We start from the raw sequence: 14,868 nt of genomic DNA on the forward strand, positions 1-14,868 counted from the left end.
GCAGGAATTGATGATGGAGTCCTTCAAAATTTTGTCAAACACTTTGAGTGGTTTGGCAAAAAATGGGGAGCACTTCGTACCCCAAGCTCAACTCCTATGCTGCCACTAATATAATGAATAATTGCACTTGTAAATTTCACTTATGATCAATCCAAGCTTGAACTTACTGATAGCGCAACTCATCTATAAAGGGAATAACTAGACTTTCTTCAATGTGTAAATACTAAGTTCCACTGAAAACCTTTCCCATCTGTTTTTGTGTTCCGATATTTTTAGACATGTTACTGATGGACCTTCAAAATCCGTTGACTTCAATCAAAGCAACCAGTTTATCATCAAAGAACAAGTTACTGAGACAGAAGTCCTCCAAAAGCAGGAGGAGAAACCTCATGTGTACCTCCAGTCAACACAATCAGAAACAGGTGGTACAATTGATTCACAGACAACATCTGTTAAATCTGAGGTAGTACCTCTCTCTGCTGGTATGAAGGTTCACCAAGTACAAAGTTCACCAGTTCTTATTCAACAATCTCAGCAATCTTCAGCTCTTGTTAACAACCCTCTTAACTCCAACAACCAGTCCGTGTCCGATTTAATGATCAACAACCAAGCCATTACAACGCAAGAAGCATCTGGAGGATCGCAGCAAGTTCCACCAGCCGGTCAGCATAATGGATCATCTGTGCAAAGCCTGTTTATTGAAGAAATTCAACACACAAGCTACAGGAATCGAGCTGTATCTATAGAGGTAAAATACATGTTATTTTGCATGCTTATGAGAAACGGAATTAAGTCATCTGAGAAATAAAAAATGTAAAAAAAATGTTTGTGTGATGATAGTATTGAATTCATTATTTGATATGTTGTCTTGAAAAGAGAAAACATGCATCTGTTGGATAGTCTTGATGTAAAATGATTGCCCTGATGGCTAGTGCCTGTATCACCTGCAAGTAAGTGTTTTGTTTTGTTTTTTAGATAATTTTCAGTATCTCTCCAGGCTGACCCAGGTAAATGTCAAACCTCACTAAAATGGTTTGTCATATTAAGCGAAGACATTGCCAGGGCACTCCTTACACCAAACAACTACAATGGGCAGCAGCGGTTATGGTTGTTGGAGTGTTTCTTTAATACGTTGATAGATTGGACTCCCTTGTGGAGCCCAATTTAGCTTTGAATGTTTTCCCTTACAGTGTTTTGAAACCAAGGGAGTCTTCAAAAAAATCCGTAACATTATACACATTACCATTAAAAACTAACGTAACTGGTTATAAAACTGTATTGCTATGTTATCTATATACCAGCAAAACAGACATTTTCCCATTATTCTACAGGAAGCAGAAAGAAAATACGAAGAGAAAAGACAGAATCTGGATCATTACAATGGTAAAGAATTTGAAAAGATGCTTGAAGAAGCACAAGCCAATATCATGAAGTCTATTCCCAGCCTTGAAGTGCCATCCCAATCTCTAAAAGTCGAGGTTATTAATAAATTAGAGGTCACAGGTAATCCACGACACTTAACAGACTTGTTTGGCTTGGTTTCATTTGATTATATGTATTATAATGCCATGCTTGTTTATTGCTTCATTAAAGGGACACTCCAGGCACCCAGACCACTTCTGCCCATTGGAGTGGTCTGGGTGCCAACTCCCACTACTCTTAACCCTGCAAGTGTAATTATTGCAGTTTTTTTTATAAACTGCAATAATTACCTTGCAGGGTTAACTCCACCTCTAGTGGCTGTCTACTAGACAGCCACTAGAGGGCACTTCCTGATTCCTAGCACAGGAAACCTGTGCTAGAGCGTCACTGGACGTCCTCACGCTGAGTGAGGACCTCCAGCGTCACTCATTTCCCCATAGGAAAGCATTGAAATGTATTTTCAATGCTTTCCTATGGGAAGCGCTAATGCGCATTAGGTCTCCCCGGCCGGTGGGCGGGATCAGTCTCGCCCACCGGCCGACGCAGTCAGAAGGAGGAGCGGCGCAGAGGGAGAAGCAGCGACGTGGGACATAGTCGCTGCCTCAGGTAAATTACTGAAGGGGTTTTCACCCCTTCAGCAACCGGGATTGGGGGCTGGGAGGGAGAGGGTACCTGCAGTGCCAGGAAAACGGATTGTTTTCCGGGCACTGGAGTTTCCCTTTAACTATGATTGTGTGTGTGTGTGTATGCTATGTATGTAATGCCATATTAATCCAGCCTTTTACAAAAGACACATCAATGTGTAGAATCCATCTTTAAAGAAACATAGCTGGAATATAGAATATTCTTGATGTCAAATGATTGCCCTGATAGTTAGTACCTCTATCACCTGCAAGTAAGTGTTTTTATAATTTTCTGTATCTCTCCAGGCTGACCCAATAAGTGTCAAACCTTACTAAAATTTTTGTGAGAGTAATACAAAATGACTTGAGTTTCCTGTAGAGAATTTTTTTTTTTTTATTACCATCAACAGTATTAATCCCATAATTTAAGAGACCAACAGTACAAGTGGCTGCATATCAAAACCTAGACAATCTAAATACAAAAGTAGCCTCTGCAGAGACACACAGCAGGAAATAGTAGACTTGTATGGTTTAATTTAAGATGAATAGACAATCATCTGTTTTATCTCTGGCCACTGCAAAATGTGCTATTAGGCCACGTGCAAGTTGTCTTCTTATGGATTTTCTGCACTCAGTTGGGTTTTATCTTGGTGACTCATTATATATAGAAATTAAATCCAAAGTGGCTCATACATTCCATCAGAGACACTATTAAAAATTGCGTTTGATCTATATTCAGAAATTATTTTTAATATTGCTTTTTACACCCATGTCTTCATTTTCTAGAAGGTGTACATGACCTCGATCAGGATTATGATAAGGTGACAAAATCTCCACCTCCACCTCCTCCTCGCCGCATGTACCCACCTGGGTCTACTGTGGGTAGCTCATGGGCAGCAGAATCCCCTTACCTTGTGAGGAAGGAAAACAGTAAGGTATGGATCTTAGACCATGTCTCTTCATTAGCCCTCAGTCAATAAAACCTATCTGTCATTGCACTGTGACATGCTTGCTTTAGGCTTAGTGTATCATGGTGTTATGCAGGACTTCCCTACATATAGGTCATTAAATATATATCATTGGCTATAGGATTCCAGAGGTATTAAGGAAGCTATGATTTATTTTTTTCCCCCCTAATGTAGGATTCTGAAGAAAGCCTTCCATCAACACCATTAAAAACAGCCAAGGTTGATACAGAAGATAAAGGTCTAAGTACTACGCTTGCCACAGTCAAAGACGATGATGAGGAAGAAGGAGAGAGAATCATGGCAGAACTTCAGGTAAAGACTATAACAATTTATCTCACTTTGGACCAGTTTAGATCAGTCATTAACTTGTTAAGCACTGAAAAGGCCCTTAAAACATGACCCATTAGTAGTGCCCAATGAATAGGAGGGTTGCCTAAAGACCATATAGTAAAGAGCAATCTAAACTTTCATAAGATGGGCTATGATCATTTAGAAAGATACACTGTGTCATATATTAAGGTCGACTGGTCTGTTATTAATATTTTCTAGCAGATTATTATTCCTGACTCCTACATCTAAGCACATTAATACGTAATTAAATCACATTGCCATGCCATTAAAAAGATTTTCATTAGCAATAAATGTTCTACTACACTATTCTCTAGAAATACATTTCAGTTTCCCTGCATGAAGCAATGGATACTACAATTAAAATTATATTTTTATTACAAAACACAGTATATAGGAAATTATCACCTTACTATATGTTATTCAACTAAGACAAGTTCAGAAAATCAGCATCAAAATGGCCTTTTTTACAAAGGAGTAACTGACTTTCCAGGGGTCTAATAGTACATTTAATAGTACATCATATTTAATGATCATGATGAGTTTAAATAGAAAATTACTGTAACTTCATGTGATGTTATAAGGATACCCCAACGAGTTGGAACTAAAAGATTTCTATTAAACATCAGTTTAAAAATCCTGAGAACATTCAGACAATGTTATGTATAATGTTTTCATTTCATAGGCTTTCCAGAAGTGCTCCTTTGTGGACATAAACACAAAAGGTCAAATTGATCACTCCAAATCTGAGACTGAAGTTAAAGATTTCAGGCCAACAGCCTTAGGCCATCCTAGGGAAAAGAAGGTAATGTTGACCTGAAGGCCTGACTAATACCTTCTTCCCTAAAGAAGATACTAACATTCTTTTCACAGAACCAACATATGTCTCCAAGAGCAATCTCTGGCCACTTAATCCAGCGTGCTTCTGATATGGCTTCTGATTTGGTGGGTCTCCTAGATGTTGGTGGTCTGTTTCAAAACACATAAACCCATAGAAAGAATGTGCAATTACCTTTCCTATGTGCTTTGGCTGATTCAAGACCAGATCTAGTGATCTTTGGAAACGTCTGTAAAACATTTGGTTCTTCCTTTTTGGGAAGTATATCAAGAGCAAAATTGGACACCAGCACTATTCCATGAGACTTATTCTTCCTCTACTGTCATATAAGAGTATAAGGTTATCCTGCAGACGAAATGGGCAAAATCAGTCTGATTTCACAATGGGCAGAATAGATGGGCCATTCGGTTCCTATCTATTGTTCTTTTGGATTTATTTTTTTGGTCTACGGCCCACAAATGGAGCATTGCAGAATGTCCATTCCCATCCTAGAAAATATCAAAGTTTTAAGGAGCCACACTTGACTTCATTTAATTTGTTCATGTTCTATTGAAGTCCCTCACGTTATGATCCACTCAAACACCATATCTAGAGCACATTGCATTAACAACATTTGGCCAGAGAGCGTTGGAGAAATGTGTGTTCCCTTTCTAATTCCTTATGCCTTTACCCCTCTTGGCCTTTTTCATGACTTACTCAGTTTTGAATATATATATATAACGATCTTTATTTTGAAAGATATTTCTGAATCAATTAACCATCTGCCAGAAAACACTCAATGCTGGTCATTCATTTTGATACACCTTGTAGACCGCATGCTTGTTAACAACCTTGTAATTTTCATTTGACAGTACCTTTCTGGAACATTGAAGTATGAATTAAGCAGCTTGTTAGATAATCTTACCACCAGAGAAAATAATTTTAAATATTTCTTTCTGAATACAGTTTGTTTACTTGTTTTTTATTTCTATTTTTTCTATAACAGAGGATATATAAATTATAATTTTATTATGGCTTATTTAATTTAGGAAGGATATTATTACATAAAATAATATATAGAAATATTTAGAGTATAATATGAAAAAGTATGACTATAGAGAATAGATCTATAAATCCACACGTTGGCTCCTGTCAGTCATCTTTAGAAATGTATTGATGTTTCTGCCATTGAACACTGTTCAAGTGGAAGAGCAGAAACCGAAATTGTGTTTCTGTTCTCCTCCTCATTTACATTGTGTGCCTTGGCTGTGCCTGAAGTGAATTGGAGTATCACATGAAAAAAAAGTTTTAGTTACAGTTTAAAAAAACAAAAAAAAAAAAAACAATATATATATATATATATACATATATATATATATATATATTTTAAAGTCTAATTTCCAGATAAGTGACAGTTCTGCTGTAAAATTCAAATGCCAGAAGTTGTTTGCTTGGCATAACTTCAAGAATGGTGCCAGTAATGAGTTCCTGTGGCACCAAGGATTTGCTATCAGTGACAGAAGTCCTGTCCTCAGAATCTCTGTAATTTCTTTCCACCTCTGAGCTAAAGTTCCTTCATACCATAACATAATTGATTTGGACGATTATATTATTCCATGAAATATTTAAAAAGCCTGTATGAAAATTAACTCATTAAGGACCAATGACGTGCCATGCAAGTCAGAACACTTTGATATTTGTACAGCCTTTGCCTAACAGTCCTTAAAAGGGCGTTAGGAATACAAACCTGTATTTCTAATGCTTTATAGACCCTGTCCATAATTATAGTGATCTATCCCCACCTCTTCCCCATGTGCCATAAATCTACTAAAATAAAGGATTTTACTTGCCGTTTTCCAGAGCTCACTTGGTGCTGCTTACCGCTACTCGTCCTATGACCTCATCAAGAAGGCATTACCACTACTCGTCCTATGACCTCATCAAGAAGGCATGCGGTGGTCTAATCCTATGGGGGCCTAATGCTAAAGCACAGTGAGTGCTCATCCGAGCATCCCGATAGCAAAGCATTGAATCAATATTTTTCTATGGGATAGCTGCGTCACATGACCGAGTTTTATTTGGTCATTGCTGTGGAAGTGCCTCTAGTGGCAGTCAATAAGATAGCCACTGGATGTGTGTTTAATCCTTCAAGGTAAACATTTCTGTTTCTGCAAAACGGCAATGTTTTACCTTGATTGGTTGAAATGACAGGACCACAGGACCACTGCATTTAGTCCACTCCATTGACATGAAGTGGCCTGGGGGACTGTAGTGGGCCTTTAACCCCTTAAGGACCAAACTTCTGGAATAAAAGGGAATCATGACATGTCACACATGTCATGTGTCCTTAAGGGGTTAAGAGGTTAATACATCGGATATGTAAAATATAATTAAATTTAACAGTAATTGAAGAATATATTAATAAAGCTTAATTCTATAGTAGGAGTGCAGTCCAAAAGCTAGAAATTGTAATAAACAGCCACCCAAACAAATAGTATATAAGGATTGGTTAAAACAGTACAATAAGGTGCTACAATCACCTATGTGGGTCGCTCCACCACACAAAAGTGCAATTCAATAAAACAAAATATGGTGAGAGCACATGAAAAACTGGATGATACGGTAAACTACACATGTAAACTGGATGATACGGTAAATCACAAAACAGGAAAAAACATAGGGTAATAACATTTATGTAAAAGTAAAACCTTAATTAAAATCAGTCTCACTCACATGTTGCTGAGCCACTTAAATTGAGCTGGCTCAGACTGAAGGTGTTGAATGGATAGATGTAGATGGTCTCAAGATAAAATACCAGCAGCTTCCTTGTTATTCTTATAATACTCCCATAGAGAATCCAGGATGCAGGATATCAAGAAAAATATTAATTTGAACATAAAAATAAAGACAGCTGATAAAAAAAATCAAATATAAGAATCCACTACAACAATAAAATATACTTGACTCGTTTTGGCATTAGTCTTTCTCAAAAGTGTAATATCGAATCTTTAAAAAGGACGGTATTGGGGCGCTTTTTCTGAAGATAAGCAACTCCCACTTCTGTTTTCAATGTCAGGACTGCATCCTTTGTCCTGGCGTCCGTTATGTTTTTTCCTCCTCTAGTTCCGCTTTTGCCATTATTGAAGTCATGACGCTCCCCTCTGTATTTGCGTCAATTAACCGGAAAGAGTCATACAGTTTTTCATCTTCAGTGGTCAAAATCACGAATAGAGATGTCTTACTATAAAACAAAAACTATAAATGGTCCTAAATATGAAAAACTTAGGTTAATAACTTACAAAAACATGTATATAATATTCCGGAGCAAATAACATGAAATCTATCCTAATCAATAGAAAAACATGTTGCTATTATTTATAGTTAATAAACGTCCTGAGGGAAGTAGAAAAAAAGAAGAAATTGCGTTAGAAAAAAAGGGGGGACAAATATAATATAATAGTATAAATATCAGCGCATATTCCATAACTGATTTACTTTAATATATAAAATAGGATACCTATAAAAACACATATTTATCAATTATATAGAAATCTATATTTACCAATAATATGTGAAAATATAAATATACAAATTTAAAAAAAGAAGAGAAATAAAAAAGTAACTTCTATATCTTTATATTTCTATATATATATGGGGTAATCGCAAAATCAACATTTAGTCCTTGTGGTATGAGGGTATCTATATTAAAAATCCATTTCATCTTGGTTTTATGATGGAGATTATTTTTATCTCGACCCCTCCAATGAACTTTTATTTTCTCTAGTCCACTTGGATCCCCATTGTGGAATTCCATAAAATGTTTAGAGATGCCATGATTAGTGAATTTTCGATTGATATTCTAATCATGCTCTCTAATACGAATTTTTAAAATTTTTACAGTGTGTGACGTCTTACCTATATACTTAAAGCCACAAGCACATATCCGCATATAAATAACATCCTTCGGATTGCATTTTATGAAAGATTCGATATCATAGTCTTTCTTGGTTGCAAATGAGGTAAATTTAAAAATCTTTTTGAATTTATTATCTCTCAATTTGCACCCTCTGCATTCTCCACAATAATAAAAACCATTTTGTTCTTTTTGAAAATTCCTTACATTCCCTTCATTTGCTTTATCTAAAAAAAACTTTTAGTTAAGATTTGTTTAAAATTCTTTGCTCCTCGAAGTATAAGTCTAGGTTTTTCTTCTAAAAAAGGGGATATTTCTTCATCGGTCTTGAGAATGTGCCAGTTCTTAGTAATGCTTTTTTTTTTTGTAAATTCTGGTTATTTGAACAAAAATGAGAAATAAGCGTGACTTTAAACAAAAATTAAAATAAGCTGGACTTTAATGTCAACGTTTAACGTTTTGTATTATTACTCTACAAAAAAAAATTATACATGATTTATAACATGTTCTTTTATACAAAGTAAGAACTATGTATTTAAATGTTTTAACAATCTGCACGAAAACCGTAAGGGGGTGTTCTATTTCATTATCCTTAGTTATATGTATATGCCTTAGTTTGTGTTAATGCCATGATTCTTTCATTATCCCTTATTGTAGAATACACAGTTGGGCAGACTGATACCAGTATGTGCCTACAGACAGAATAATGCAGATAGCATTATAGGGGAACCCTGGCTAGTTTAGGACACCTGGTCAAGTCTGATACACACAATGGCATTTCTCTGTAGCAAATATTGCTGATATGTTGATTTATATATCCATTTGCTTAGAATGGAATCGGTTAATACTACAGGTCTCTGCAGTGGTGGATGATTAAGTATAAGGATGGTGGAGCACTGCACCCCTTGACTTGATAAGCTCTATCCGATTAACCCCACAAGATGCCATTTCCCTATGGACAAGTTCTGTGTACTTTATAGCAAATAATTTCAAGGTTAAACTTTGAACTCAACACTCACAAAAAAAAGGTAGTGAAGGTTATGACCATGTGTTCCAAACAGTGTTCCAAACAAAGTATGTAGCAACTTCCTGAACCAACCTCATTGTGAACAATTGACAGGGTAAATTATAGGCCAAATGAGGTTTGGTTGAATTTTTCTTTTTGCAGAAATTTTATTCTTAAAAATGCAATACCGTATCATATATCCACAATTTGTGGGTTAGTGAATGGACCCAAATTAACCCAAAGAGTTAAATTTACAAACAAAATGGGGAGTGGGGAATTTGATAGTTATATATCGGCTTCAATAGCATTAATTCAATCCAAATTTCACCTCTTAGTAAACCTTTACTAACAGCTGGATATGTTAATAGAATTTATAAAATGTTTCAAGAATTAAGACCCTGAAAGTGCAAAATGATTGCTAGTCTGTTTATGTTTGTATGGGAAACGATACCCCTAAATATAAGGGCTTGTTTCACATACAATATAAGCTGTCTTTTCTGGCACAAATTCTTTACTCTGTGCAGTTGTAAGCTTTGGATATTTTTTGGTCAAATTAACTAGTAGACTGTGAAAAAGAACATCTTTCTGTCCCGTTTCGATTCGTATCATTTTTGTATAAAAAAAAATTAAAAATAAAGATAAAGTGTAAAACAAAATGAGAATGCTCAAAATTTGTTAAGATCTAACAAAAAAAGTAAACATAAAAATAATTTTTTGGGACATCAAAACTGCAAAGATGAAAATGTTCTAGTGGCAGAAAAGTTTAGAATACCAATTACAAATGTATGTTATAGCTCTAAGTCCAGTTAATTGTATTTAAGGGTACAATTCCCCGCACTAAGCCAGCTTAATAACTTTGGATCATTGACATTGCAACAACACAACTTATCTTGTATATTTCCCTGTAGGTTTCAGGCACTTTAATCCCAGAAAGCCCAAAATCTGTTGAAATCCCAGAGGAAAAGTGGAAAATACAAACATTACAAAGCACGGCACCTGATTCTGCAAAGGATAGGCAGGGGCATAACGTTTTAGTGAATGAAAAGTATACCTACAGTGTTTTTGTAGACAGGGCAGAACATCAGGACAGCAGTTCTAAAGGCAGTGCACCACAGCATGGTGAGAGTTATGGTGAAGAAAGGGTGATCATTCTAGATAATGAAGAGAAAAACAAAAATGTCTCCAGTCAAGTAACAGAAATAGAGAGTGGAATTACTGAAAATAAAACTGGTGATTTAATTTCCACCTTCACCACTGTATTGAATTTGGAGAAGAAGAGTGATGTTTTAAGAGTCAAAGAACCTTTGACAGCTGCGTCTGTGTTACGGGAACAAGAGATGTCTTATATGGATGTAGGTCAGACAGTAGTGATGAGACAAAAGAATTCCAGAAGAACTTTTAGCCAGCAATCTGAAGATGCAGATTCTCCGACCGTATCTCCAACTGAATCGAAGTCTCCAGCAGACAATATTGCTTTTATGATAACCAACACCGAAGTGCAGCTTCTGTCAACTGGTGAAGTTCAGGATATTGTGAGCAGGCAGGGTAGCGATGTGCAGACTGTTAACTTGGATAGGGAAAATGCGGAGAAAATAGTTTCTGGGAACACAGAACTTCAAGGACCAGAAGGTTCTGTCCTCTCCACAGATAAGAAACCAGTTATTATCATATTTGATGAACCCATGGATATCAGATCAGCATATAAGAGACTTTCAACAATATTTGAGGAATGTGATGATGAACTAGAAAAAATGATGTCCAAAGGAAAGATAGATGAAGAGGAAGAGGAAGAGGAAGAGAAAGAGGAACCAGAACCAGGTGCATCTACTGCTCACGAAAACCGTCTTGAATTAACTAAGAAAGAGGACAATCCTGTTCATTCTCTATCTATAGAAAACAAATGTAGATTCCGTTATCCATCTTTAGCACAAATGAAGAAGGAAAGGTTGGAAGATGGGAATATTTCTCAGGAACATTTGACAGATGAAGATAAGTCTGATGCTTCAGATTATGCGCTCAGCCAGAGGCAGGATGCCAAGAAAAAATTCAAGTTCAAGTTCCCTAAAAAGCAGTTAGCTGCTTTGACACAGGCAATACGCACAGGGACAAAAACTGGTAAGAAAACCTTACAGGTAGTAGTGTATGAGGAGGAAGAAGAAGCTGATGGCACTGTAAAACAACATAAGGAAGCAAAAAGGTTTGAAATTGCACGATCCAAGAGTAGAGAAGAAAACATCAAAACTAGTTATGATAAACATTCGGAACAAGAGGCCCTGTACTTGGATGCACCAGAGCAGGGATCCAGAACAGACGAGATAAGGAAAAATACATATAAGACCTTAGATAGCCTTGAACAGACCATCAAGCAACTAGAAACTACCATGAGTGAGATGGCACCAAAACCAGGATCTGATTTTGTTGAACTAAGAGAGGAAAAATCTTCACATTTAACACAAACTCCTGACAAGGAACCTATAATAGTGGATGAAACCAAACATACTATAGAGACTTCCTCATCAATACCTTCAGCAGCACGTAAGGTACCTTTGCATAAAAAGCCCGATTCATAATTATGTACCAATCACGATACTTAAAAATTGGTGCCGAATGACTTGTTTGCTTCTACTTCTCCCGGTGGCTGGCTTTTCACTAGGTGCCTAACAACCTGTTGGTTTACTGTCTTTGATACTTTGGTGATGGGCAAAATCAGGACATAAAAATTGCGTGTTTGCTCTAAATTCTGTTTTGATCATGTGCTTTTTTTTTTGACAATAACATATTTTTTTGCATGTCTAAAGATTCTTAATGTTGATGGAGCATGGCATGTGAATACGATTAAGTTAATACTGATGTGTGATTCATTCTTCTGTCGTCTTTTTTTTCCCTCCCATATTGGTTGTTCTCGTAGGGTTCCAATGGAGCGTCGCAAACCAGCCGAATGCCAATACCAATGTCTTCTAAAATTAGACAAGGAAGCACAGAAAAACCTAACAAACAGCCAAAACTACAGGAGCCACAACGTCAATACAGACAGGTAGTTTTACCGTAGAACACCTATATGGAAGGACTTAAAAGCTTTTAAACTTCAAGCCAAGTATCTGTCTAAATATAACCAAAACAAGGAATTATGCTTTTACACTTGTTTTAATTATATCCCTGGATCTGGTGGCATGAGAATTCCTATAGTACTGTCTCACTTTCACCATACTCCTGCATGGCTGCCGTACAAACATCTGTTGCTTGATTTAACTTCCTGGCGTTTGGCTGGGATGAGCAGAAGGGAATCCTTCTGTGTTAACACAGCCCTTGAAAGGAAGAGTTGACGTGTGTCTGCATCTAGTGTGGTATGCACAATGTGTGTGTTTGGTGCATCGCAATAATGGCTTGATCACTCACTTCCATTTCCAACTAATCATTGTCAAGACGCATGGTCAGTGTCCCAACCATGATGTGTTTAAAGTCACATTACGGCCACTATCTGCTTCATTTCTAGCTCCTTAAACTTTACGCACTTTATGGATTCTGCCAGGTCCAGAAAAGAAAAAAACTCGGCAAAACTCTCTGTTTCAACTTTTTCTCCTATGCCCTAATTGGTGTGTATCATGTTAAGTGTTTTGACAAAATGTCTCCTGCCATCTTTATTTGCAGGCTAACGGAGGTACTAAGAAAGCTGGTGGGGATTGTAAGGCTGCTTCCCCTACTTTATCTGCTTCTAAGATCCCAGCTCTTTCTTCTAACACTGGGAAAAGCAGCTCTATGTCTGCTCAGTGTAATGATACCTCTAATACCTCTAATCCGTCTGTGAAGTCAAATGTTTCATTAACAAATTCTAACACTCAAACCAGTCGCAGCATTAATGCTTCCTCCCTTATACGTCCTGTTCATAATGGCTCTTCGAAACTTCAAAATACAGCATTTGCAGGTAAAGGTCACCATCTTTCATTCTCACCGCAGACCCCAAATGGCCGACCATCTCCTCCCACTGCTTCTTCTACTTCCACTGCTTCCTCTCCCCCTACTTCTGTCTCTCCCACTTCACCGACTCAAAATATGAAGACCATCCGCACTATCCACACACCTAGCTTCACCAGCTACAAGGCACAGAACGGGAATGCAGGAAAAGCACCCACATCCAAGGAGACTTCGTAACTTGTACAAGCTCATCAACGTGTTTATTAAATGTTCCACTGTGTGTCATCGGTGCAGTGACACTTACTACAATATCGCCAGAACCTTTCTGATCCATGTATATAATGAACAAACCCAGAAATCCAAGTCAGAAGTTGTAATTGTAATTATTTCTTCATTTATTGATCTTCAGATTCGTGGAGAAACTGAAATATATATATTGTGTGTTTGCGTGTGTGTGCGTGTGTGAATGCATATTCCATATACTGTATGTTTGCCTACGTGAGAAGTATACGGAGGAACTTGGTGTTGAGAATGAGAGAACAGATTATTTTGTATAAAATATTTTTCATTACAGCATCTGCAGACATAATAGAGTACATTTTTAGCCATAAAATAAAAATTAAAAAAAAAAAAATCACTATTTTTTTGGGGAGTCTTGCTTCCGGCTGGCTTTGATGACCGAATTCTATTTTCCCAACAATACATCATTATTGCTTTATGGATTTTCTTTGTGTTTTTGGCAAAATATTTTGATATAAATATAATGTATGTTTAAAGTTTGAAAACTGGGTTACCCAATACCTTTAGGGTCGATCAAGGCGATACATGTTTTAAGGCAATACTTAATATGGCACACAGGGCACTGCCATTTAATTATATTTAAAAATATATATAAAATAAAATAAATATTTTCAAAAGTGCTTATTTATCAGTTTGTTTTTTTCTTTCGCAGAGTTAAACCCTAAAGTACATTTTTATGTTTGTTTTTTAATTAGTAAAGTTGTGTGTTTAGAGTTGTTCCAAAGTTACATATTTTTAAGTGTGATGTAATAAACTCCCACTGTGTGTGTGTGTGTGTATATACTTTATACTTCTACATACAGAAACATGCAATTGTGGTATAATTTCCATTGACATGCATGCTTGTAGACCGCAAAGATATGGAAAGAATAATGAAAAGCTGGGGGAAAAAAATGTTTGCACAGATTATTTTTTAAATGAATAAATTTGTATAACCAATGTAAAAAAAATATATATATAAAATAAGCAGATCACTTTTTTTCCCCCAGAAATAAAGTGCTGCATTGCCATTTTTTGTTTCTTTGTAATGAATGTTTGCTTTTAAACACTGTCATTTGTATTTGCTGCGTGAAATGGATACAGAGAGTATGGAGGAGACACCGAACCCATCTTGCTTATTGGATGTGTATTCCCCTCTTCTTTTGGGGAGGTAAACGGGTTCTCACAAGAATGAGCAAAGATTTTCTTACATTTTGCATAAGGAATTTTAACATTAATTTGTTGGACCTACAAAGAGGATTACAGCTACAGGGGAGGTGGGGCTGGGCGAACCCCGTTGATTGACAATGAAATCAATTTGTTACTTTTTTTTGAATATATTTTTTATTAAGTTAGAGGTAGGAATACAGTCCCAGCATACACAAATAAACATACAATTGTTAGTTTAAAAAAATAGCATATAGACACACGTAGCTGACATAAGTGAACGGCATAAGTGAAACAGGATATGACATTTAACATGGGATAGTCAGAACAAGCAATCCTGACAACTTACACTGTCTCCCTGTTTACAAAAAACATCGTTCCACAACCTCATGGATCAGAGTGGAACTTGTGCA

At 36.5% G+C, this 14,868-nt stretch overlaps 1 protein-coding gene across 17 annotated transcripts in view; it reads left to right on the forward strand.

Annotated features, from left to right (window-relative positions):
* KIAA1217 (KIAA1217 ortholog) overlaps positions 1-13,379 on the forward strand; it is a 591,389-nt gene extending 578,010 nt beyond the window's left edge. For 8 of the 17 annotated variants that reach the window (XM_063452543.1, XM_063452540.1, XM_063452546.1 and 5 more), the window contains 8 exons: positions 277-748; positions 1,332-1,503; positions 2,832-2,980; positions 3,188-3,325; positions 4,047-4,166; positions 10,006-11,637; positions 12,006-12,131; positions 12,746-13,379. In XM_063452543.1, the coding sequence (XP_063308613.1) occupies positions 277-748; positions 1,332-1,503; positions 2,832-2,980; positions 3,188-3,325; positions 4,047-4,166; positions 10,006-11,637; positions 12,006-12,131; positions 12,746-13,246 (3,310 nt within the window). In that variant the 3' untranslated portion in view covers positions 13,247-13,379. Of the gene's footprint in view, positions 1-276; positions 749-1,331; positions 1,504-2,831; positions 2,981-3,187; positions 3,326-4,046; positions 4,167-10,005; positions 11,638-12,005 lie in introns of all 17 variants that reach the window. The other 9 variants (XM_063452555.1, XM_063452553.1, XR_010090786.1 and 6 more) reach the window with 8 other exon arrangements.
* Positions 13,380-14,868: the final 1,489 nt, after the last annotated feature.

This window comes from Pelobates fuscus, chromosome 4 (assembly GCF_036172605.1).
Source record: "Pelobates fuscus isolate aPelFus1 chromosome 4, aPelFus1.pri, whole genome shotgun sequence".
NCBI classification, from domain to species: Eukaryota; Metazoa; Chordata; class Amphibia; order Anura; family Pelobatidae; genus Pelobates; species Pelobates fuscus.